The 22,591-nt window shown below is 36.2% G+C and overlaps 2 protein-coding genes across 5 annotated transcripts in view; one reads left to right on the plus strand and one right to left on the minus strand.

Moving 5' to 3' along the window:
- Window positions 1-8,443, minus strand: part of anks1ab (ankyrin repeat and sterile alpha motif domain containing 1Ab) — a 42,374-nt gene extending 33,931 nt beyond the window's left edge. Inside the window, exons 1-2 of one of the 4 annotated variants that reach the window (XM_077197790.1) lie at window positions 8,387-8,443; window positions 5,788-6,089 (exon numbers count right to left, since the gene is read on the minus strand). In XM_077197790.1, the coding sequence (XP_077053905.1) occupies window positions 5,788-6,072 (285 nt within the window). In that variant the 5' untranslated portion in view covers window positions 6,073-6,089; window positions 8,387-8,443. Of the gene's footprint in view, window positions 1-5,787; window positions 6,192-8,386 lie in introns of those variants that run through there. The other 3 variants (XM_077197789.1, XM_077197792.1, XM_077197791.1) reach the window with 3 other exon arrangements.
- Window positions 8,444-8,481: 38 nt separating this feature from the next.
- ilrun (inflammation and lipid regulator with UBA-like and NBR1-like domains) lies at window positions 8,482-22,136 on the plus strand. The gene is made up of 5 exons (XM_077197814.1): window positions 8,482-8,773; window positions 9,655-9,809; window positions 10,495-10,692; window positions 12,414-12,718; window positions 19,214-22,136. The coding sequence occupies exons 1-5, from the start codon at window positions 8,610-8,612 to the stop codon at window positions 19,247-19,249; spliced, it is 858 nt and encodes a 285-aa protein (XP_077053929.1). The 5' UTR covers window positions 8,482-8,609; the 3' UTR covers window positions 19,250-22,136.
- The last annotated feature ends 455 nt before the right edge of the window (window positions 22,137-22,591 follow it).

Here is a 22,591-nt window from a genome sequence, read left to right on the forward strand (position 1 = left end):
ATCTAAAGATACGTTTCCCCTGACATCTTCCTTTAGCATATGAATTATGAAGAGACTTATATAGCCATCTGTGGAAAGCATGTTTGACCGCTCACTCAAACACAAAATTATTTTTAAACAGGTTTTCTGCAGAAGTGCTGAAACATTAACACACTGAGCTATATATGGGCTGTTTTAGTCACACTGTCAGTGTCAAAAATCAGCATGCATGGAGGAAGGCTTACTCTACATGCATTTAAATACAATCAATTAAAAACTTTTAGTATTAGTTCAATTTTAATTCTGTAATCATTTACTCATCCTCATGTCAAGACCTTCGTTCATCTTCGGAACACAAATAAAGATATTTTTGATGAAATCTGAGAGATTTCTGTCCCTCCATTGACAGCTACGCAACTACCACTTTGACGCTTCAGAAAGTTCATAAAGAGATGGTAAAACTAATCCATATGAATTGAGTGGTTTAGTCCAAATTTTCTGAAGAGACTCGATCACTTTATATGATGAACAGATTGAATTTAGGCTTTTATTCCCATTTAACATTGATCAACACACACATCAGTTGTGGTGAACGGAAGCTCAAGCATGTTTACTTGATGCGCGAGAACCAATGAGGTTCATTCTCATGTTACGCATCACTTTTGAGCTTCAGCAAGAACCAATGGGGTTCATTCTCATGTTACGCATCACTTTTGAGCTTCAGCAAAAACCAATGAGGTTAATTCTCGTGTTACGCATCACGGTTGAGCTTCAGCAAGAACCAATGAGGTTCATTCTCATGTTACGCATCACTTTTGAGCTTCAGCAAGAACCAATGAGGTTCATTCTCATGTTACGCATCACTTTTGAGCTTCAGCTAGAAACAATGAGGTTCATTCTCGTGTTACGCATCACTTTTGAGCTTCAGCAAGAACCAATGAGGTTAATTCTCGTGTTACGCATCACGGTTGAGCTTCAGCAGGAACCAATGAGGTTCATTCTCATGTTACGCACCACTTTTGAGCTTCAGCAAGAACCAATGAGGTTCATTCTCGTGTTACGCATCACTTTTGAGCTTCAGCAAGAACCAATGAGGTTCATTCTCATGTTACGCATCATGTTTGAGCTTCAGCAAGAACCAATGAGGCTCATTCTCGTGTTACGCATCATGTTTGAGCTTCAGCAAGAACCAATGAGGTTTATTCTCACGCGTCAAGCAGGTTCAGTTGAGCAATGTTATTTGTGAATAAAAGCCTAATTCATCAAAACTTGTACAACATTTCCATTTGTTCATCCCTTACAAAAAAATAGTACTGTACCATGATACAGAGATGTAATTCTTTAGCATTTTGATAAAGTATGGTATTAAAAAAAAAGTATTCATATACAATGCTATTTACATTGCAATTCAATGTCAAAGAATATCATGTTAATACTGGATCCTGTCATGGTACTGGCACAAGAGGACATTTTTTACATCAAAAAGATTACACACTTCAGAAGTTGTGTCCGAGGGAAGTTCATTACCGTGACTAACGCACAAATGCTGATACAGCCATTTTGCACGGGATACAGTGTGAGCAGGTGCCAGCGTATTGGCAGTCATTTCTCCACCCTCTTTCATTTTCAGTCTCCCTCACTCAAGCTTATAGATGTCATCTATTTATAATGGGAAGCAGCATCAGTGGACGACTGTGAAACAGGGTGTTCTTGAGAACAGGACACTCCAGCCTGAGCGACAAATAGATGATCTGACAGCAGATCCATTAAACTGCTTAATCTACAGTTTGAATAATGCTCCAAAATATTATGATAATGTAATCGCTCCCAGCACCACCCGAGTCTAATGTCTTATAAATGTGATTGCCCCTATTATTATTCTTTTGAAAAAAAAAGTTAAGCAGTGGTAAGCATTTTTATTACAAAACGTATAGTTCTGTGTCTCAATTCTGATCAGATGAGCAACGCAAGTCAAGCATTAGTAAAATACTCAAAATATGCATTCACGTGACTGCACAACTGAATTTAATATTAATGTGCTTACCGTCTTATCTGTGTCTGTTTAGCAATGACCTAGAAACCTGAGCAAGCACCCAGAAAAACAATGCAATGTAAAAATACATGATGAAAATTACAAATTAAATACTATAATAGTACATAAAACAATATTAAAACTAGCACTGCCTCAGAACAGGAACAGTCTAATAATGACTCAGTTTGCCAAAAATTTAAAAAATCATTATTTTGGTCAATATTGAAATTGTGATTATTTAACATGATTATTGGTGGGTGATGTCCAAGTCTTATTTCAGATATCAGATATATAAATATTAGTGAAATTTCACAATTATAGATACTTCAGCATAAACTATACTAGGTTAAATAATGTAAACTATTATAGAAGTCAAGTAAATAGTCAGCAATGCAATTAGAACAAAAAATAATAATTACAATCAACACTGACAAATAAATATAACAGAACAAAAATACAAATAAAAAACTGTGCTTTACGTTTTTCAGGAAGATGTACTAGCAGTGGTATTCAGATGAGTAATAGCTAATGGAAGTTGAATAAAATAAAATGTAAAGTAACACTGTATAGTCTTATACATTAAATACAGATTATTCGTTAATAAAGCTTCTTAACTGATTCATTCAAGAGCAGTGAGTGATTTTCTCTTTGTCTTTTGTCGTTTGATTATCATTGATGACACAAACTGCAGCAGGTTTATTAGGCTGATGTCACTTTAAGAGCCGCACGGATCCAGTATATTGACACACATCCTATTTTCTCCGAACTGATTACATTCACTTAAGACGTGAACGACTGTTTATGTGTTTATTCGCATTTTTGTGTGTATTTGGTCTTTTAGGCCCACACCTGAAACTAGCTCAAAGTATACTTTGCTTATTCTGAGACTTCGCTTTGCTCCGCATGGCCAGTGTCTCTTTTAAGCCTTAATGTGATTTTAATAACACTATTAAATATCAAGCACGTCCCACAGTTTAGCAACAGTAGACTGCATTTTACAACAATTTCTTATTTGGCCAATTTGAATGTTAAGTTTTGGGGCTTTTAGGGAGGAACGAAAGCGCACCGCTGTGAAGGAAAGGTTAAACATAATCGTTTCACCTCACTTATCTTGTTTACATAATCATTGGAAGCCAAAAATAAAATCGAAAGTAATAATCAACGATTACGATTAATTGCACAGTCCTACTAGCAATAACCCATTAAACCTTAGCACATCCAAGAGGATTTTAGCAACTAACAACACCCATTAACATCACCATGAAATCAAACTGGACAATTCTTGTTTTTATGGAATATTGCAGAGTTTATTATAAATGAATTACCTGTGCACATATACATATTGTGCTTCGTAATCTTTAATTATAATACCTTCCCCCTCCCTCTTGCAGCAACATCTCTTCTCTTCTCTGATGACGAGGGCGGGCAATCTGTCACTCACATGAGATCCACCAATAGCAAACCACAACCATGAAACATACAATTAATTCCTCATTAACAAAATAAAGCACCGCCCTACATTTGTTCTTGTTCGCAAAGCCATTTTACTCAGATATACGTCACAATAGGGAAGAAAAGATTATCTCAACATCCGATTTTAACTATGGGAAAATTCTTGTCATGTCCAGTCTTTGAGTGGGTTTTACTCAATTTTATTTACTGAAAATACATTTGTCTAGTCAGATACCATTACAAGAGTATCAGCTGGCAGCGTTAATAATCACGATTAAATGATTGAATCATTGCATGTTAGTCATTGTCACCAACGTGAACCGCTGATCAGCAGCACAGGGTGTGAATGCAGTGGTTTACACTCATTCGGGTTGTGACTAAAGCTCTGGCGCGAGGGGAGGGGTGTGTGCTGTTGTGTGTGCAGCGTGGGCCGGCCCCTGGGAAGCTTCCTGAGAAGATGCGGAGTGACAGTTAAGGCCCAATTAGCCCCGCGCGCTGTGGCCAGGATAGAGCAGCAGAAGGACTGATGGGCTCAGCCAAGCGTTCAGCATTCAGCCAGTGGCGCTGTTACTGTCAAGACTCGCTGCCTCTTTCTTCCTGCCTTCCTCCTCTAACTTACGCACTGCTAGAGTTTCTTTCCCACCCACAACTAGTGTTGGAGGATGTTACTTTTTAAAGTAACACGTTACATAGTTGCACTAGCCGTGATAAAAGTTCTAAAAATGGAGAAAAAAAAATGACATCGTTGCTTTTTATGCAAAGTGACACAACAGTTACTGTTATTCGTCTCTCTCTCTCTCTCTCTCTCTCCTAAAAAATCCTGTCATCCTGTGTTATTTCAGTATTATTTTAATACTATTACAGGGTTATTTTGAACTAGTTTTTATATTTTTCATTTTAATTTTAGTTTAATTTTTAGTAAGTTTCTTATATGGTTTTGTCATTTTTATTACTTTTTTTTAAATAGTAATTTCATCTATTTTTATTTATACAGTTTGAGTTTTAGTAATTTTAGTATTTTAGTATTTCAGTAGGTTGCCAAAGAAAATTTCTAATTTTCATTTCTAAGTTTTCTTCTAATATTTATATTTAAATTGGTTTTAGTTGACACTAACAGCACAGCATGTAACGACCATACTTTGCAGAACAGACATATTATTTTTTTGTTTTAATAATAGGTGTGCGGTGTTTGCTTGACTGTGCAGGCCTTTGTGCCAATGTTATGAGGAAGGAGGAAAATGCATTTGTTAGTAAATAACTTGCATAAAAAGAAAAGTAATGTGGGTAGGCCTACTATACTGGTATATTTTTTTAAAAAAGTAACTTTTAAAAGATATATTATTGCATTATTCCTAAAAAAAGTAACGAATTACATTCAATTATTACATGACTACGCTATGGTAAAGGGAGACGTTTGAAATGGTCATTTTCAGTAAATAAATAAAAAGTAGTGTCTTTTCCAGAATGCTTTCGCTATGCTTGGCTAGTTTTTTGTTTGGTTTTGTTTTTTCATTTTGGACAAGGCTGACATACTGTAGTTTGCATGCAACACCTACACCCCATACAGTGTCAATTATAATAGCAGTGATAGTTTTATTGCACCACACCGCTTGCTTCTGTTTAGACACAGTGTCTTGTACACCTTATAGGCCTATAGCACTACACTATGGGGAAGAGAGATATTAAATATTGCATTTGCCAGTAAATAAGAATAAATAGAAAACTAACACGCATACACACACCACCATTAAAAAGTTTAGGTAATGTGTTTTTGAAAGAAGTCTCAAAAGAATTTGATCAAAACACAGTAAATATTGTGAAATATTATCACAATTTAAAATAACTGTTTTCTGATTGAATATATTTTAAAATGTAATTGCTTTCCTGTGATTAAAGCTAAATTCTTCAGTGTCACGTGATCATTCAGAAATCATTCTAATCATTTCTGATTATTAACAATGTTGAAAACAGTTGTGCTTCAACTTTGTGGAAACCTGTGATGCATAATTTTTCAGGATTTTTGAATGAATAAGAGGTTCAAAAGAACAACATTCATTTGAAATAACATTAAAAATGTCTTAACTGTCCACTGATCAATTTATTGCATGATGCATCCTTGCAAAAAGAAAAGAAAAAACATACTGACCCCAAACTTTTATTAAAAAGTAGCTAGGGTATTATAGTGTAAATTCAAACCCTAACTGTGCATTACTTGTTACACATCACACACACACACAACCCTGCTCACGTCTTACAATCTCTCTCGTTAGTCTCTCATGAGAGGAAGTCTCGTGCTCTTTAACCTGTAGTTCATCAGCTCTTACCTCGTCCCATTCGGAGGCAAACGAGGGCGTCTGCTCCGTTTCCTTCCTCTCGTCAGCACAGTTGGACAGGGATTCGCTCCGGACACCCAGAGGCCCGTCGTCCTCACAATGAGGGGAAGCCAGCAGGTCGGAGTCTGATTTAGAAAGGCTGCATGCCAGCTTCAGATGCCCAGGTGGTTTCCTCAAAGCTTGGGGTGACGCCGAGAACGACCCATTGCTCTCGGTCTGGTCCGGACGGGCCGCTTGGGCATTGGTATAATGAGCGTCTGGTGTGGGATTGGACATTCCTGGGTTTTTTCTGTCTGGAAAGGCAAAGTAGGGTTCTGTCTGGGGATCTGGACACAAATCCTCTTTACTTGCAATAAGCAGACTATTAGTCCACCTGGTATTATTCAGCGTAAGCCTGTATTATCCATCGAATTAAACTTCAACTTAATAGCCTCCCTGATCTACAGCAGAACTAACAACTGTAAGCACTCGTGGTACTAGTGTTTTTGAACCAGGGAGGGTGTAGGTGTCTGATCTACATTGTCACTGGGTTCCACCCACAGTTTGTGTTCCTTTGCCCTCCCCTTGCCAAGAAACTCTATGGGTTTTTTGACAGACTCTTTCCTTCCCCTCCCTCCCTGCCTGCCTGTCTGTTTTAGTCACTACCAAAGTCACTATAGACGCCTCGGTTCTCTGCAGGAAGCTCTACAGCCCTAAAACAATTGATCACAAATCATTCAACAGCATATTAAACTGTGCATTATAGAGCTTGAAATAACAGCAAAAGAAAAGAGGTTAGACTTCACCCAGAAATAAAAATTCTGTCATCATTTACTCACCCTCATGTCGTTCCAAACCCGTAAGACTTTCGTTCATTTTCAGATCACAAATGAAGATATTTTTGATGAAATATGAGAGATTTCTGTCCCTCCATTGACAACTATGCAACTACCACTTTAATGCTTCAAAAAATTCATAAAGAGATCGTAAAACTAATCCATATGAAATGAGTGGTTTAGTCCAAATTTTCTAAAGCGACTCGATTGCTCTATATGATAAACAGATTGAATTTAGGCTTTTATTCACATATAAACATTCATCAACTGTTCAGTTCAGTTCAGCATGTTGAGATTCTCGTGTTACGCAGCACGTTTGAGCTTCAGCAAGAAGCAAAGAGGTTTGTTCTCACACGTCAAGCAGGTTCTGTTTATGTTCACTGATCAATGTTTATATGGGAATAAAAGCCTCAATTCAATCTGTTCATCAAATAAAGTGATCTAGTCTCTTCAGAAAATTTGGACTAAACCACTCAATTCAGATCAATTCAAGGTCTCTACTCTTTACTAAATAATTTAATTTAATCATAAAATAATTATAATTATAATAATGCAAGAATAATAAAATAAAATAAAAATTTCATTAAATTATTAAAATATAATTTAAATAATTAAACGTTTATTAAATGTTATTAGATTATTAAAGTTCAGTTTAGAACAATATGTTAAAACTTCTAAAATCTTTACTAATTTTATTTAATAATAAAATACAAATAAAATAATAATGTAATTTAAATAATACAATATAAATAGTAATAAAATATTAATCATAAATATTATTTAAATTAAAACTTACACCATAAAAGGTATTCCAACATTACTTGCTTTTGTACAAAAGTATATTACAAACCCAGCTATGAACGTGTTCTAGAATAAAACCGGCTCAGCCCACATCCCCATCTCCAGAGCGAAACCTTGTTAAATGTTAAATTGAGCATGCAAGCACAAAATATTTGAAAACACACACACCTTTTACTCACTTCTTTGTCTCCTGTTGTGGTTAGTTATGTTAGTCTTCCTTGTCTTCTCACACTAGCTGTCACAGCGACGGCCACTAGATCCAAGGCCTGACCTTATTATTACTGACAGGCTGGCTAATCATGTTACTGAGACTCTCACACAGGCTGGTGGGCCTGGCTTTTCATTTTACATGATGCAAGTAGTAGGGTCATTCTATAAGTAACTTTGATCTAAAATAACAGCACTGTGTTCCAATTATGCCGCTAGGAAATTCAATGCACATTAAACACTATACAGAATAACATTATTACCATGACACTGCCATGGGTAACAGGGTTAGACTTTTAAAGGAGGATTCTGTAAATAAAGAAAAACAATTAATTAAATAATTTATTTTAATAATGAAATACAATAATTAAAAAATTTATTTTAATAATTATTTACAAAAATATATAATATATACATTATTTTAATTGAATGATAATAACTTTTAAAACCATTAAATAAAAAAAATCAAATGTGCATTGGATTTCTTAGCTGCATATAATTGGAATACAGTGTTGTTATTTTAGATCACAGTTTATACATAAATATGCACTCCATTACACAGAGTATAGTGTGCACAAATCAAATCATGTCCAAAAACATGTAATACCACAATACCATGTCCAAAAACATGGCCATAGTACTTTTTTATATATATTTATTGAGCATGTGCCATGTTAATAAGATGGCTTGTTGGACATATTTTTGAAGTAGCCTTATGTGAATAAAATTGTAAATTAAATTTAATGTCGTTGTATGTATTGTATTACCTTATGCCACCATGGTACTACAACAGGCCGACTGGTTTGTATGCTTCGGATTACGACATGCCGCAGTCGAATAGCAACAGCTGACGTTCCCCCGCGCCATAGTTACGTTGTGTGTGACGTCACGCCCCGCCCGCAGCCATGCGTACTCTGCTTGTTATCGGGTCGCTTGTTATGACTGGAGAAGGCCTCGGACTCAATTAAAACTTATCCCCGGGACAGCCGCATGCTCATGGAGGGCATGGACATAGACCTGGATCCGGAGCTCATGCAAAAATTCAGCTGCATGGGCACCACGGATAAAGATGTCCTCATCTCGGAGTTTCAGAGGCTGCTGGGTTTTCAGCTCAACCCGGCTGGCTGCGCCTTCTTCCTGGACATGACCAACTGGTGAGTCCGGGGACTCGGCTGCGGCCTACTGCTGAACTGAACATAAAGAGTTTACCACTGTGATTTTTTTGCTTTAAAATGCCTTACATGTCAAAAATAGCTCCGCGAGGACAGTTGTCATGAGCCCAGTAGAGTTTAAATAAACCTGTAGCGAAAAAGACAACAAGCTAATAGCTAATTGAATGTTTACAAAGAAAACAAATGTAACATATCGGCTCATATGAACCATTGAAGTAATATTTTAGACAGTTGTCCTCTTTAAAATTCATTTTCTCAAGACATGTTCTTAAATTATGTGGTTTGTTTCATTTATGACAGTTGTCAAACATGTAGCTTTTTTGTGCTAGTAGCTCGCTACTATAGTGGTCGTGTTTCAAATCCGCGTGAGTTCCCTATCTAACCAGCATTCTTGTTGTTTGTTTTCTGACCTGAAATGCTGCCGAGTAGGGTCATGCTTTCAAAATGCTGTCTATGTAGGGGTCTCACTATGTTTTGAGCCACAGACAATGTTTAATGTTGCTCAGTCACGACTCCTCAAAAATACAGATTTGCTTAACGACAGTGATATAATAGTTTTAATTTGTAATCAGTAATGTTACACTAAGTGTTTGTATGTTGCTTCTTTGCGTAAACTTGGTGTTTGCTGACATGGAAAGGCTATTGTTAAGTTTACTTCAGAGTTATGTAATACACGAGTGTACTTTCATCTGAGGTCTTACACACAGGCCAACACTAGTCTGTCCCTTCTTTTGTTTTGAACATGACTACATTCTCGCCACTTTATACATCTTGTATATATTAAACACATGTTGTTTTGCTCTTGGTAGTGAAATTGTGGGTAAATCTCCCATGTTGATCTTTCTGTATTTGTGCCTTATTAGGAACCTTCAAGCAGCTATTGGTGCATATTATGACTTTGAAAGTCCAAATATCAACACGCCGTCAATGTCTTTTGTGGAAGATGTGACGATTGGAGAGGGGGAATCCGTTCCTCCTGACACACAGTTCACAAAGACATGGAGGATACAGAATACGGGTGAGTTTTTTTGTTTGTTCTGGTTGTTGATATGAAAAGGCTGAATGTTTAATGACCCAAACTTACACCAATGTTGTTATATTTGCATGGAAGCACAGACATTACAGTTGCACATTTAAATATTCCTTCATAGTGGAATCTTGTGGGAAAACACATCATTTCCCAAAGAAATGTTCAATGGTAATTTTGCACTGTAATAAACCATGATTGACTGTATTTCATTTTTATATTGGTTAATGACAGACTTTTCATTTTTAAGTGAACTAAAAAAAGAAAACTATCAAATTAAGTACTTTCCTTTACATCCCATCACACATAAGACATTTGTTCATTTGTGCAAAAAAACATAATTTACCACTTTATTTATAAAATATTAATTTCCGGTGCGCGTTCACGCAACAACGTCCACTCTCATGTCAACAACATTCATGCGTCGTGGTGCTCTTGTGAACGCACGTTGGAGATTAATAATTTGAAAAGTGGTCAATTGTTGTTGTTTTTTGTGCAAACAAAGCATTTGCATCGCTTCTTAAAATTGAGGTTAAACCACTGGAGTGACATGGATTAATTTTATGATGTCTTCACTACCTTTCTGGCTCTTGAAAGTGGTGGTTGCGTAGCTGTCAGTGGAGGGACACAAAGCTCTCAGATTGTCTAATGTCATTCCTTTCTTTGTGCTTTGCAGGTACAGAGTCGTGGCCCCCGGGTGTGTGTCTGAAGTATGTTGGTGGGGATCAGTTTGGTCATGTGAACATGGTGATGGTGCGGTCTCTGGACCCACAGGAGATCTCAGACGTGAGCGTGCAGATGCGCAGTCCAGCCGTTCCTGGCATGTACCAAGGCCAGTGGAGAATGTGCACAGCCACCGGACTATTCTATGGAGGTGAGATGCAAACCATAAAAGTAACAGTCAACATTTAAATGATATTGAGCTAAAAAAACAACTATTTAAAAAAATTATGCAATGACCATTTTAAAGGGATAGTTCACCCAAAAATAAAAACACTGTAGTCATTTAGTCATCCTCATATGATTTTCTTTCTGCGTAGTGCATACTGTGTTTTTATGTCTTGCCAATTTAAACATTTAAGTGATTTATTTAACCATTCAAGTGTTATAAGACACAAAAGAAAACTCTGTTTGTGCTAATATCGAATTGAGTTCTCCTTCGCGCCTTGAACAGAGAAATGCACACAAAATTATGCCAGAATAACCAACTTGCCAGGTATCATTGTGAAGACAGTAATTTTTGTCTTAAGTGAATGTAAGCGGTTGAGAAAGGAAACGCATGTCTATTAGTATATTAGATTTGTGCATTCGGTCTCAAAATGACAGCAGCCAAATTTACCTGCTGCTGTGTAACTTTTGTAGCTTTTAAAGGATTAATTTATATGCAATTTATATAGTGTAGACTATGCTGTTTTATTTTTACATCATTCAATTCTTAAACATGTACATGAAAATCTTTTAATTTGTATGTTTTATTGTGTTTGTCCTATTGTTTGTAATTTGCTTTTTTGTTATTTTTAATTACAAAAATAAAATCACTAAATAATTTTTCAAAGAATATTGGAGTATGTTTTACAAGAAAATTCATGTTTAATTCAATATTACTTGCCATTTCTTTTTTATTAATAAATTGTGAAATTTACTAGCAATTTCTAAGTGAAAATTGTTTCTACGGCAAATCTTTTTCATTTTATATTGTGATTTAAACCATGGTCTGTCTGAATACTTGATTCTGATTGGCTGAAAGGTGTGCAATAAAACAGTTTAATGCACAGGTAGTTCCAAGTCGGTTTAATAACTCTTCCATATTATTGCACTGCTTTGATTAAAGCACACACACGTCACTGACACGCACTCAGAGATTGGGAATCATGCTGTGCATGCACAGAAACTCGTCAATGTCAATGCTGCCCCGCAAATTTTATTAATAAATTAATTTCGCAACTGAATCGCTACATTATACTAGTCCACAAGGAGGTGGTAACGCCGCTGTTTTTGAAGTAATTTAACTCACAGCTTCATTGCTAGAGACACTGAACAGACGCTGGTAATTCACACGCATCTCTCTCTCTCTCTCTCTCTCTCTCTCTCCCCCTCCCTCCATAGGCTAGGCTAATTCATTCAAATGAATGTTATAATTCAATCAAAATAATAGAACCTTAACGCACTACTTTATTTCTGTGTCTGATTTAAAGCAGACAGAAAGCTTTATCTAACGAGTCGTAGCTGATGAAAATAACCTCCATTTGAAACATTTCTAGTCAAATTTAGTCCTGCAAGCATGGTATAAGTGGGATAATCCACGGCTAGCTGTGCATTAAACGATTTGAATGCACTCCTGCTTTGCGTCGGGTGGTTCTTTGCCTCCACGTTGTGCATTGAAATCATTTAATGCACAGCTAGCCGTGGATTATCCCTTGCGTATATCGTTGTCATGAAATACATTTTCTTATATTGTCAAAGAAGATTTTGGTCATATCAGCTACTCCCAGTAATATGCCATTCAGAGCATTAGTTCTGCAAGTTCTGAGTTTCTACAACCAGCTTTGGCGACTTGAAGAATGCGTGGCTCACCTCATTCCCCTTGTTTTGCAGATGTGATCTGGGTGATATTGAGTGTGGAAGAGGGAGGCCTGCTGGGCGTCACACAGCAGTTATCCTCCTTCGAGACAGAGTTCAACACGCAGCCACACCGCAGTGTGGAGGGAGGCTTCAATCCTTTCGCCTCGCCACAGAAGAACAAGCAGGACACCAATGAGGATAATCTAAATGACCCCGGGGGCCCCTGGGAGGCCCCACTGGACTCCATTCAGCAAGATCAAAATGGACTCAATCACAGCTCTGTAAATATTACACCAAATGGTCTCCAAAACAACTTATCAGTAGTGACTTACAGCCAGGTATGTTTGCCATTTGGAGTTTTTCATTGAGTTGAATGAAGATTAGCATGATAATGGGGTGTGAATACGGCTGGGTGATATAGAGCGAATTGTTTTTGAACCGATTAATTGAAACAGACTGCTATGAACTTTAATGGCATTTTTACTCCTATTTTTTAACATGGGTGCTATTAATAATCTCCCGTTATTACAATGTCAAGTTCAATTTTTTAATCTTTGCTGATGTGGCAATAAAAATAAATGAAATCCCTCTTAATGCACTCCTGATTCCCAAGGAGAGACTGTTAAATTAGTTTAATGGTACAATCTTTACAGCTATTTGCTGATTAAAATGATTAAAGCCTTATTTTTACTAGGGCTGCCCCCTAATAGATGAATATCCGTTAGTCGACAAGAAGAGGTTTGGGCGACCAAGTAAATAATAAAATGAATATACTGAAACGGGCATATAGGCAGCTAGGCATGTCCACTAGCTACTGCGGAGACAACGACTCAGCATTGTGACTTAAAGGGATAGTTCACCCAAAAATGAAAATAAATTAGCCCATGATTTACTCACCCTGAAGCCATCCTAGGTGTATATGACAATCTTCTTTCAGACGAATACAATCAGAGTTATATTAAAAAAATGTCCTGGCTCTTCCAAGCTTCATAATGGCAGTGAATGGCTGTATATCTTTGGAAGTCCATCAAAGAGCATTTATTTATTATTAAAGTGCTCCACGCGTCTCCGTGGGGCTAATAAAGGCCTTCTGAAGTGAAGCGATGCGTTCATGTAAGAAAAGTATTCATATTTAAAACTTTATCGACTAAAATAAGTAGCTTCCGGCATACTGCCGTACGCATTGTTTTACGCACAACGCAATGACGGCAATTGATGCCTCTCGTGGTTCGCCTGAAAGAAGATTTGTCATATACACCTAGGATGGCTCCAGGGTGAGTAAATCATGGGCTAATTTCCATTTTTGGGTGAACTAACCTTTTAATCTCTGCAGCCGAAAACACTGAAAACATTAATAAATTATTAAAATGTTTAGACATCTCCTTCAGTGTTTTCTCAACACACTCATAATCATTAAGTTTTTCGGTGCGCTTTGGCAAGCTTTTTGCGTGCGCTTGAGTGCTGATTAGGCTATGTAATATATAGGCATTAAAAGGCTTGTTATTATGATTTATGGCTTATTAATATGGATCGACTAATCACTTAAATGAACAACTACTAGTCGACTAGAAAAATCTTTAGTCTAGGGCAGCCCTAATTTTTGCACATCCATTCAAATGTTTACCATTTTAAATAAATGCTGTTCTGTTGGGCTTTCTATTCATCAAAGAATCAGGGATAAAACGTATCACGGTTTTCTCAAATATGTGAAGCAGCACAACTGTTGTCAGCATTGATATTAATCATAAATATTTATTGAGCAGCAAATCGGCATATTAGAATGATTTCTGGAGGATCATGTGACACTGAAGACTAAAGTAATAATGCTGAAAATTCAGCTTTGATCACAGGAATAAATTATATTTTAAAATAAATTCAGGTAGAAAAGTTATTTTAAAATGTTATAATATTTAACAATATTCCTGTTTTTTACTGTATTTTTTAACAAATAAAAGCAGCCTTGGTGAGCAGAAGAGACTTTTTGTGTAAAAAAAAATAAAGTTAAAAACTGATCCCAAACTTTATAAATGGCTGTGTATATCAGCAACAAAATCGTCGCAGATATATTATGGATGTTCAATATATCACCCAGCTGGTGTACGTTTAATGTCCGATTAATGAGTGATTACAACTACTATTGATTAACTTGATGAGTCAATGCTCCAATTCTCTAAACCTGCTGCTATAAATGTCCATGAAATCAGGAGCTTTGTCCAAAGGTAAGTTAAAAGGTCAAGATGCATCCAGCACAAGATTCAGTTCAGAAAACCACGATGAGACACTCAGCAGGTCTTTTTGACACCCTCCCAAAATCTTGCTTTCATGCCAAAAGTCTGTACTGGAAAGCTCTCAATGTGCTGACCGCCATATGATCTCTTAACACAGAAGGTCACTTAACAACTGCGCATCACCTTTCTGTTCCCTGCCCTGTTTTGTGACATCTAACCAAAGAAAAGCGCATTGTGATGATTCACCGTGTTTGGTTACACCTTTCCTCATTCCGCACACATGTGATACTGAGGATGGGAGATACAGCTAAAACAGTTTCAGCCTTTTGATGATTTAATATGTATCTCTATTTTGTTTATGTAGTTGCTTTGAAATGTCTTGAAAGGGTGATTTTTTTTGTTTAATGTAATAACTAAAACACAGTCAAATCAAGTTTTCTTTTATATGCACCAATATAAATAGCAATATTTAATTTTATTATACAATTAAGCGGAAAATACCACAACATTTTTGAGTGATTATTCAACAAGTGTTGATTAAGAAATTGACGGAATAGTTCCTGACCCGACCAACATATTCTTGTAAGTTTTCCTTGGAATACTTGAAAAACCTGTACTAAATTTCCATCCAGAGAGCAGGAAAGGGCTGATTGGCTCTCTGCTGACTTGTGACCTGTGTGGGTGATTAACACCCAAAACATACCAAACATATTGTTTTCAGACACAACTTAAGGTGTTTAAAACAACAAAATGCAGCTGTCCAAGAAAATCATATGTAGAAGTAGGGCCGGGCAATAATTGCTACTTTGCGATTTAATTGCTACCAGTGGCTTTTAACTATTTTAATAGTGTCTCTTAAAAACATAGTGTTTCAATGAATATTAGGCTATAACTCTGATTCACTCAAAAATGTTCATTGTGCATTATATTTTAAATAAAAAAATATATTGGTATATGGTGCATATAAATGAAAATTAATTAATATTAATCTTCCCTGTGTTTATTTAGTGAAAGCTGGAACATATGCACCGATTATTTTAACTTAATTTTTACTCTTTTTGAATCTGCTTGCTAACAATGTCTGCTTGGTTTGTTCCCTCTGATTTACAAAAAAACACCCTTTACGCCATTTCATAAATTGTTATTGAAATGTATTTCAAATGTTAAAAGGCTGAGAAATATTTAATGGCTTTTTATTTCCCAGCCCCATGAAGTTTTTCATTCCCGATTCAACCTTGATGTGTTGACTGTGGGGTTGACGTCTGTAAATGTTAATCCTAGAGGCTGTTTAATAGGCCCTTGAGGGGGTTAAACTTTGCCTCTTGGCCACAAGATGGAGTTCCATGCAAGCATGTGAGCTGATGCAGAAAAGTCATTAACCAGTCAAATAAGTCTCAGTTGAAATCTCACAAATTACTAACAACCAAACCAACCCATAGCATAAATATATTTCCAGTGTAATGTTGTAAATCTGGTGTTGATTTCAGGTTAGAGACTATTTGCCTTAACAACAATCTGAGGGTCAAATATTTATGTAAAACTTAGTGTCGTTCTATCATAACTCTTACATTGCTCATCTTATTTGAACAAACCCTCAACCATAGGCGCCTATTTATGTTTCCCCATGAAGAGAAATTAACTGACGTCTTTGGTTTTTTTTTTGCAAACTTGCTAATACAAACCAAATATAAACACTTCTTTATTCACCTCTGTTTCCATGATCAAATGATAACTTGGCTAAGCAAGGTGACATACACATACGCAACAGATGCCCCTTAAAATGTATTACCATTCTCATTACTCCATAATTAATTATACTTGGTGTTATTTTTTAAAAAGTCCTGGCTTTATATCCATACAATTAGGGCTGGGCGATATGGCCTAAAAAAAAATCCGATTTACGATTTAAATCGATTTTTTTCTCTCCCTACTTAAAATCAATCTCCAGATGACAAAGAAATTGTTCAAAACAAGTTTTAACTTTATTTTGTTTTAATATTCCCTTCTGGGATTTGATCTTGATTAAAGTGCAATCAGAAACAACAAGCCAAAAAGACAAGAGGGCCGGCCCTGTCTTTGAAAACAGTGAAAATGTAACATAAAATAAAATGGGTGGATTGGGATTGGAGGGATGTGTAAAAAAACCCAAAAAACTTGCATCACAATAAGTGTATTGTGATTGTCAAATTATTTGGTAACTAAACATAATTTTATTAAGTTTACTGGTATGCTACTGTTTTTATTATTTCTTAACACAAATTTCACAATTTCAATTCAATTCTTGTGATTTGATTCTGATCTTGATTCAATATAAATTCCTTTGGATAAATAGATACAGTAGATACGTTAATGTGTTAATTGTTCTCCCCAAAAAAAAAAATCACCTAATTCTGTAAACATACAGAGAGCCCTGTCAGCTGGTATTATTAAAGGTTAAAACTAACTCAAATTAAATAAATGCATTTTTTATTTTATAATGCGTCTAACTAACATGCAAGCTATGGGTCATTAAAAGGCATCCTGAGGTAAATGTAACGTTATGTGTCATATGTTGTTCTCCAGTTGTTTTATGGAGATCTTTCCGCGCTTGAAAAACACTGATCGATCGATTTTATTACATCTCGGTAAGTTGGTAGTAAAGAGTAACAGATGTTTGGTTCACGTGCCGCTTGAACTGAGATCTTCCAGCGTTCTTTCACGAGATCGAGATCTCTCGCTAATATATCTGATTTTAAGGCGCCGCTCCTTTAAGGTGTGTCAGTAAATGGACACTGTTATGATTGGTTAACGTCATTGCATAGAAAACAATTTCAATATCCACTCACTATTGCAAGTGAGTGTTTTAAAAACATCCATAAAACTGACACTAAATAATTTACTGACGGTTTGTGATGCAGCTGCCTTCAGATCCAATACAGTCGGCTGCTTCATTTGTCGACAAAAGTTTCTTTGCTAACTATCCATTACACAGTGTCTACCTGTCAGAACAAAATGCTTTGATCAAACATAATCCTCAGACACGAGACAAACCCTCCATTTGTTTCTGAAGTCTGTCTAGACGCAAACAAGCTGTTTAACCTGGAGTATGTCAGAAACTGATCGCGCATCTGTATACTGTATCCAGTTTAGACAGCGTCAGTGATTAGAATGGCTTCTATTGGTTTTTGATTCAGTGTAGGCAAATGTCAGCCATTAAGCGGCTGAATGCCAGTGGGCGGGGCCTATGGTGCGATGATGTATAACTATTCATCGATTTTTTTTTTGGAGGCAGTCATACGCAAATATATTTGCCTGTGTGACATCACAGGTCACGCAATATCAAACTGATCTGATTCTAATCTATTACTCTTGCAGGATGTTTTAATGGTACAAAGACCTCGTATATGTCAAAGGATTAAGGCAAATATGATTTCTCATGTCATGACCCCTTTAAAATGCAATTTATCACTGTGAGATCCACCAATCAGAGAGTTCACAAATCCCAATCGATTTTTTTTAATTGGTTAAAATTAATGGAGAATATCTCATTTTTTTTCGTGGGTGCTCGCCCATTTCCGGAATTGGCGCCTATTCCCTTAACCCTGAATATTAAAGGGATAGTTCACCCAAAAATTAAAATTCTGTCAGTAATTACTCTCCATACAGTAATGTTGGTCCAACCCCGTAAGACCTTCGTTCATCTTCGGAACACAAATTAAGATATTTGTTATTAAATCTGAGAGCTGGATCACTCCTCCATAGGCTTCTAAGGGATTGAAACTTACCAGCCCCGAAAAGTTATTAAAGACATCGTTAAAATAGTCCAAGTGACTACAGTGGCTCAATCTTAAGTTTATCAAGCGACGAGAATACTTTTTGTGCGCAAAAACATCAAAAATAACGACTTTATTTCAAATTAATTTCCTTCTCTGTGGGCCTTGAGTGAATTCACTACTGTAACAGCGCAGCGCTTCTGTGTTGTACGTCACACGCATCACACACATGACCAGCGTCGGCCAATAGTGAGCCTACGTGTGACGTAGCTCCATGCGATCACACTATGTTAACTGACTCGAGCCCACAGAGAAGGAAATTAATAGTTGAAATAAAGTCGTTATTTTTGTTTGTTTTTGCGCACAAAAAGTATTCTCGTCGCTTGATAAACTTAAGATTGAGCCACTGTAGTCACTTGGACTATTTTAACGATGTCTTTAATAACTTTTCGGGGCTGGCAAGTTTCAATCCCTTAGAAGCCTATGGAGGAGTGATCCAGCTCTCAGATTTAATAACAAATATCTTAATTTGTGTTTCAAAGATGAACGAAGGTCTTACGGGGTTGGAACAACATGAGGGAGAGTAATTACTGACAGAATTTTCATTTTTGGGTGAACTATCCCTTTGATACATGTGGTAATATTATTATGACTCTCATATTAGACTTACATTAGATGAGGGACCAGAGCCATGGTGCTCTTTCATTTGGGGTGTAAGAAATGCCTCTAAACACAGTTTAAAGTTTTGCACAGCCATCTGCCATTTGTGTTATTATTTAGCAAATGTAAAAATCTATTAACAATTGAACTTGTTTTGACAGAGTTTTATCTCACTCTTTCTGTTTATTTCCAGGGCATTAATGGACCCTTCCCGTTTGGACAGTCTTAAGATACAGAAACCATCTGGTAGCTCATCGGAGCTACTGCTTTTGCCCTTTTCAGGGGTTCAGTGAGAGGAGGAACAGATTTACTCTAAAGACTTGGTGACCCTCCCTCTCCCCTGATGCATCACAACATCACATAAATGTGTGGACAAATCTGTTTGGCTCCAAATCAATATTGAAGCAACACCTGAGTTACGCATGTGTGAATGCTAGATTTAGATGCGTGCTAGAAATTCTAAAGAGATATAATGAAAAATACACAGTTTTTCTGGTCTGTATTGTCACATTACAGCAGTAAATTCAGAAGTGTGAGTGAACGAATGCGTAAGAGAAACAGCGGCAGGGCGGGTGAATGAATGAGTGAATCGAAGTCCTTTCACCCCAAATTCAATAGAAAAGCATACGATTCATATTTTGCTTAAAGAAAATAAAGCCTGCTTTTAGGATGTGCATGATATTTTGCTTCATGACATTATTTTCATGACAATTCAGCACATTTTCCACCAAATTCAAATTACTGTAATAAATAGGGACAATTGTATTTCAGTTTTTTTTGTGATTCCCATTGTTCTCACCTTTAAATCATTGTATTAAAAAAAATTGAATTAGCCTAATTTGAAATGCAACCAATTAATGTACAACAATGTGTAAATACTTTACAATTTAAATAACATACAAATAGTTGCATTTTTATCAAATTATTGATTGCCATGAAAATAATGTCACAATGTAGGAAAATTAATGGTGCTAAAACTGGGCTTTTTTTTTTTATTTCTTTAAGCTAAGTATAATTCTCATTTGTTCCTTATGATTTTGCAGTGAAATATGACAGGGTTCTTGACAGGTTCTTGACAGGTTTGTGAGAGTCACCTGAATATGTGTGCGACTGAGTGTTTCAGCCATGCACAAAAGCCATCAACAAATGAATGAAGAATTAATGCCTCTCAAGTAGTTTTATAATTCTTCATCAATGTTCTTTTACTTTACAAACTGGACAGTTTCAAGTAAAAAAAAAAAAAAAAAAAAAGGTCAATGTGCCTACTTGGAGGTTAAATTGTGTAATTGGTAGAAACAACAAAGGTTTCATATGGTCCTTTGCCAGCCACTTGTAATTGTTTGTTTATTACAAAATTGCTATTGAAACCTGCTCTGGATTCACTAAAAAACCCAGCAACATGTACAGCGTACATGACCACATTATGTCTCATTATATTGAAGTATACATCTTTACTGCCACTATACAGGTCAAGTCATAGTTGTTGTCAGAGATGCCCTAAGTAACTATCTTGTTGCTGTTATCATATTTGTTTACATTGATGTTTTTCTGGAGTTATAGAGTGCTGATGTTGGTTTCCAATTAATGGCGACACAATCCATCAGAGATGATAGTAAGCAGATGTGACTTTGGTTCCCTTGTTTACTGACTTAAGAGTTCACAAGCACATCACTGATTTATTTTCCAAATCCTACATTTCTGCCGTTCACCTAGACCTGTGATGGTATTAAGCTTTTTTAAATGAGCTGAGGGTGTTTTAATGAGGGAACGTGTGAGAATGAGTTCATTTTAAAGGAATATTCCGGGTTAAATGCAAGTTGTGCTCCAAATTTCGATGTGTACCTCTCTGAACTGAAAATGCATTGACATTTATTCAATTGTCTACAATTGAAGTCTATGTGGCAAGTGCACTACTTCCATTGTAAGGGCATTTCCCTATACACATTTTTTTCTTCCTTTTTCTATACTTGGGTACCAATTATTTTCTGCGGTAGTGCCTGCATTTAACCAACAATATTCTCTTAAATTGTATTCTCTTGAGATGTTGCTAAATGGTAAATTGTGAGCTGGAAAGTTCCAAATAATATTTTAATGCATAAAGAATTTTTGTGGAATTTATTTGGTTTAAATCGTGCCTCTGTGTTTGGTATGATGGAAAGCTTCTTGGATGTTTATATCTTGCTAAATATATCTGAAAGTCCGTTTTACTCACCATTTTCTGTTTTGCTGCAATGGCTAGGCAATTTATAAAACATAAAACGTTAACAACAGTCTCCTATCATTTTTTTCTTAATTGGTATGTTTACTTAGAAGAAAAGAGTATACAAATTCCCCAGTAAACATATTCCCCGGTGTCCTCAAGCAGTATGCAAATCCAAACTGACCTTTATGTCAAGGGAAAAGAGATTAGTGTCACCATGTCCTGTTAAATTTAATACATCTGGCAATTCTTGTCCGTTTCACCCTAATTCTATGCACCTGGAAGATTGCTCCATTAACGGATACTGACATTGCGTCTAAATTTCTTGAATTGCTATGGCTTCTCACTTTTACATTGCAAACGATCTATGCAGTGTGTAAAGGGGCAGTTCCTTCTATATTCCAAAAAGTTGCACTCACAGTTGAAGCATAAAATAAGTTCATGTTCTGAAACTGGTTTCCATTTATGTTGCCGTAAGGACAGAACAAGTCTGACGTTTCTCCTAGTGCTCGGCCCATAAACAGCTCATTGGATGATGTCATCGCTTCATCAGTCATGTCTTCCTTTGAGCTGTTCCTTGTGAATGTCCTCATCCCAGGCAATGCACACTTCACAGCCTCCTTCCGGTTTATAATTACACTCTGGATTTATCTTTCTTTCTCTTTTTTTTTTTTTTTTTTGGGTGTTGCTTATGCATGTGAGAAGTGTGATTGATTCATTGCTGCGTTGTTGTCTTTTTTTCTGATTTCTTTTTTTTTCTGTTAGATCTGTTGAGGTTTTCTGCACCGTGGCATGGTGTATGACTGAGCGGAGAGTTTGCATAGAGTGATAGCACAGTGAAAGAGAGAAAATATGAAAAGCCTTTTCCTGTATGTATAATTGAACATTTGTATGATTAAATTAACACTGAAACAAATGCTTCTGTCTTCATGTTTTGAATGCAGCATATGTGAGCAGTGTGATTTTGTTAACGCAGTTCCCAGAAGAAGTCATTGTCCTTTACATCTTGCTTGTTTTTAACCTTCAAAAATGATTTGGCCGTGAATAGACTGTCATGAAGCATTCAACGTCCTGGCCAGCATTGGCTATTCAAAATTTGGCCTCAAATGAATATTAGTGTTCTTAGTTATTTTACATTCTTTAAAATAAATTTTATTGAATAAAGAACCTTTAACATTCATGGAAGCTTTCCATTGCACACAAGCTAATTAAAATGTTCTTCATATTAAAGGGTTAGTTCACCCAAAAATAAAAAGTATCCCATAATTTACTCACCCTCGAGCCATCCTAGGTGTATAATGACTTTCTTATTCAGACAAACACAATCAGTTATGTTAAAAAATATCCTGGCTCTTCCAAGCTTTATAGTGG

Source organism: Siphateles boraxobius, unplaced genomic scaffold, assembly GCF_051911475.1.
Source record: "Siphateles boraxobius isolate OS27281-9 unplaced genomic scaffold, OSU_SipBor_1 41, whole genome shotgun sequence".
In the NCBI taxonomy this organism is placed as follows: Eukaryota; Metazoa; Chordata; class Actinopteri; order Cypriniformes; family Leuciscidae; genus Siphateles; species Siphateles boraxobius.

What these genes read in the sequence shown, in the direction of transcription:
- ilrun (XM_077197814.1), top strand. Translation starts at nt 8,610, where the DNA reads ATGCTCATGGAGGGCATGGACATAGACCTGGATCCGGAGCTCATGCAA. An exon ending in TTCCTGGACATGACCAACTG is followed by an intron (nt 8,774 to 9,654) that starts GTGAGTCCGGGG and finishes GTGCCTTATTAG; the next exon opens with GAACCTTCAAGCAGCTATTG. An exon ending in CAGTAGTGACTTACAGCCAG is followed by an intron (nt 12,719 to 19,213) that starts GTATGTTTGCCA and finishes GTTTATTTCCAG; the next exon opens with GGCATTAATGGACCCTTCCC.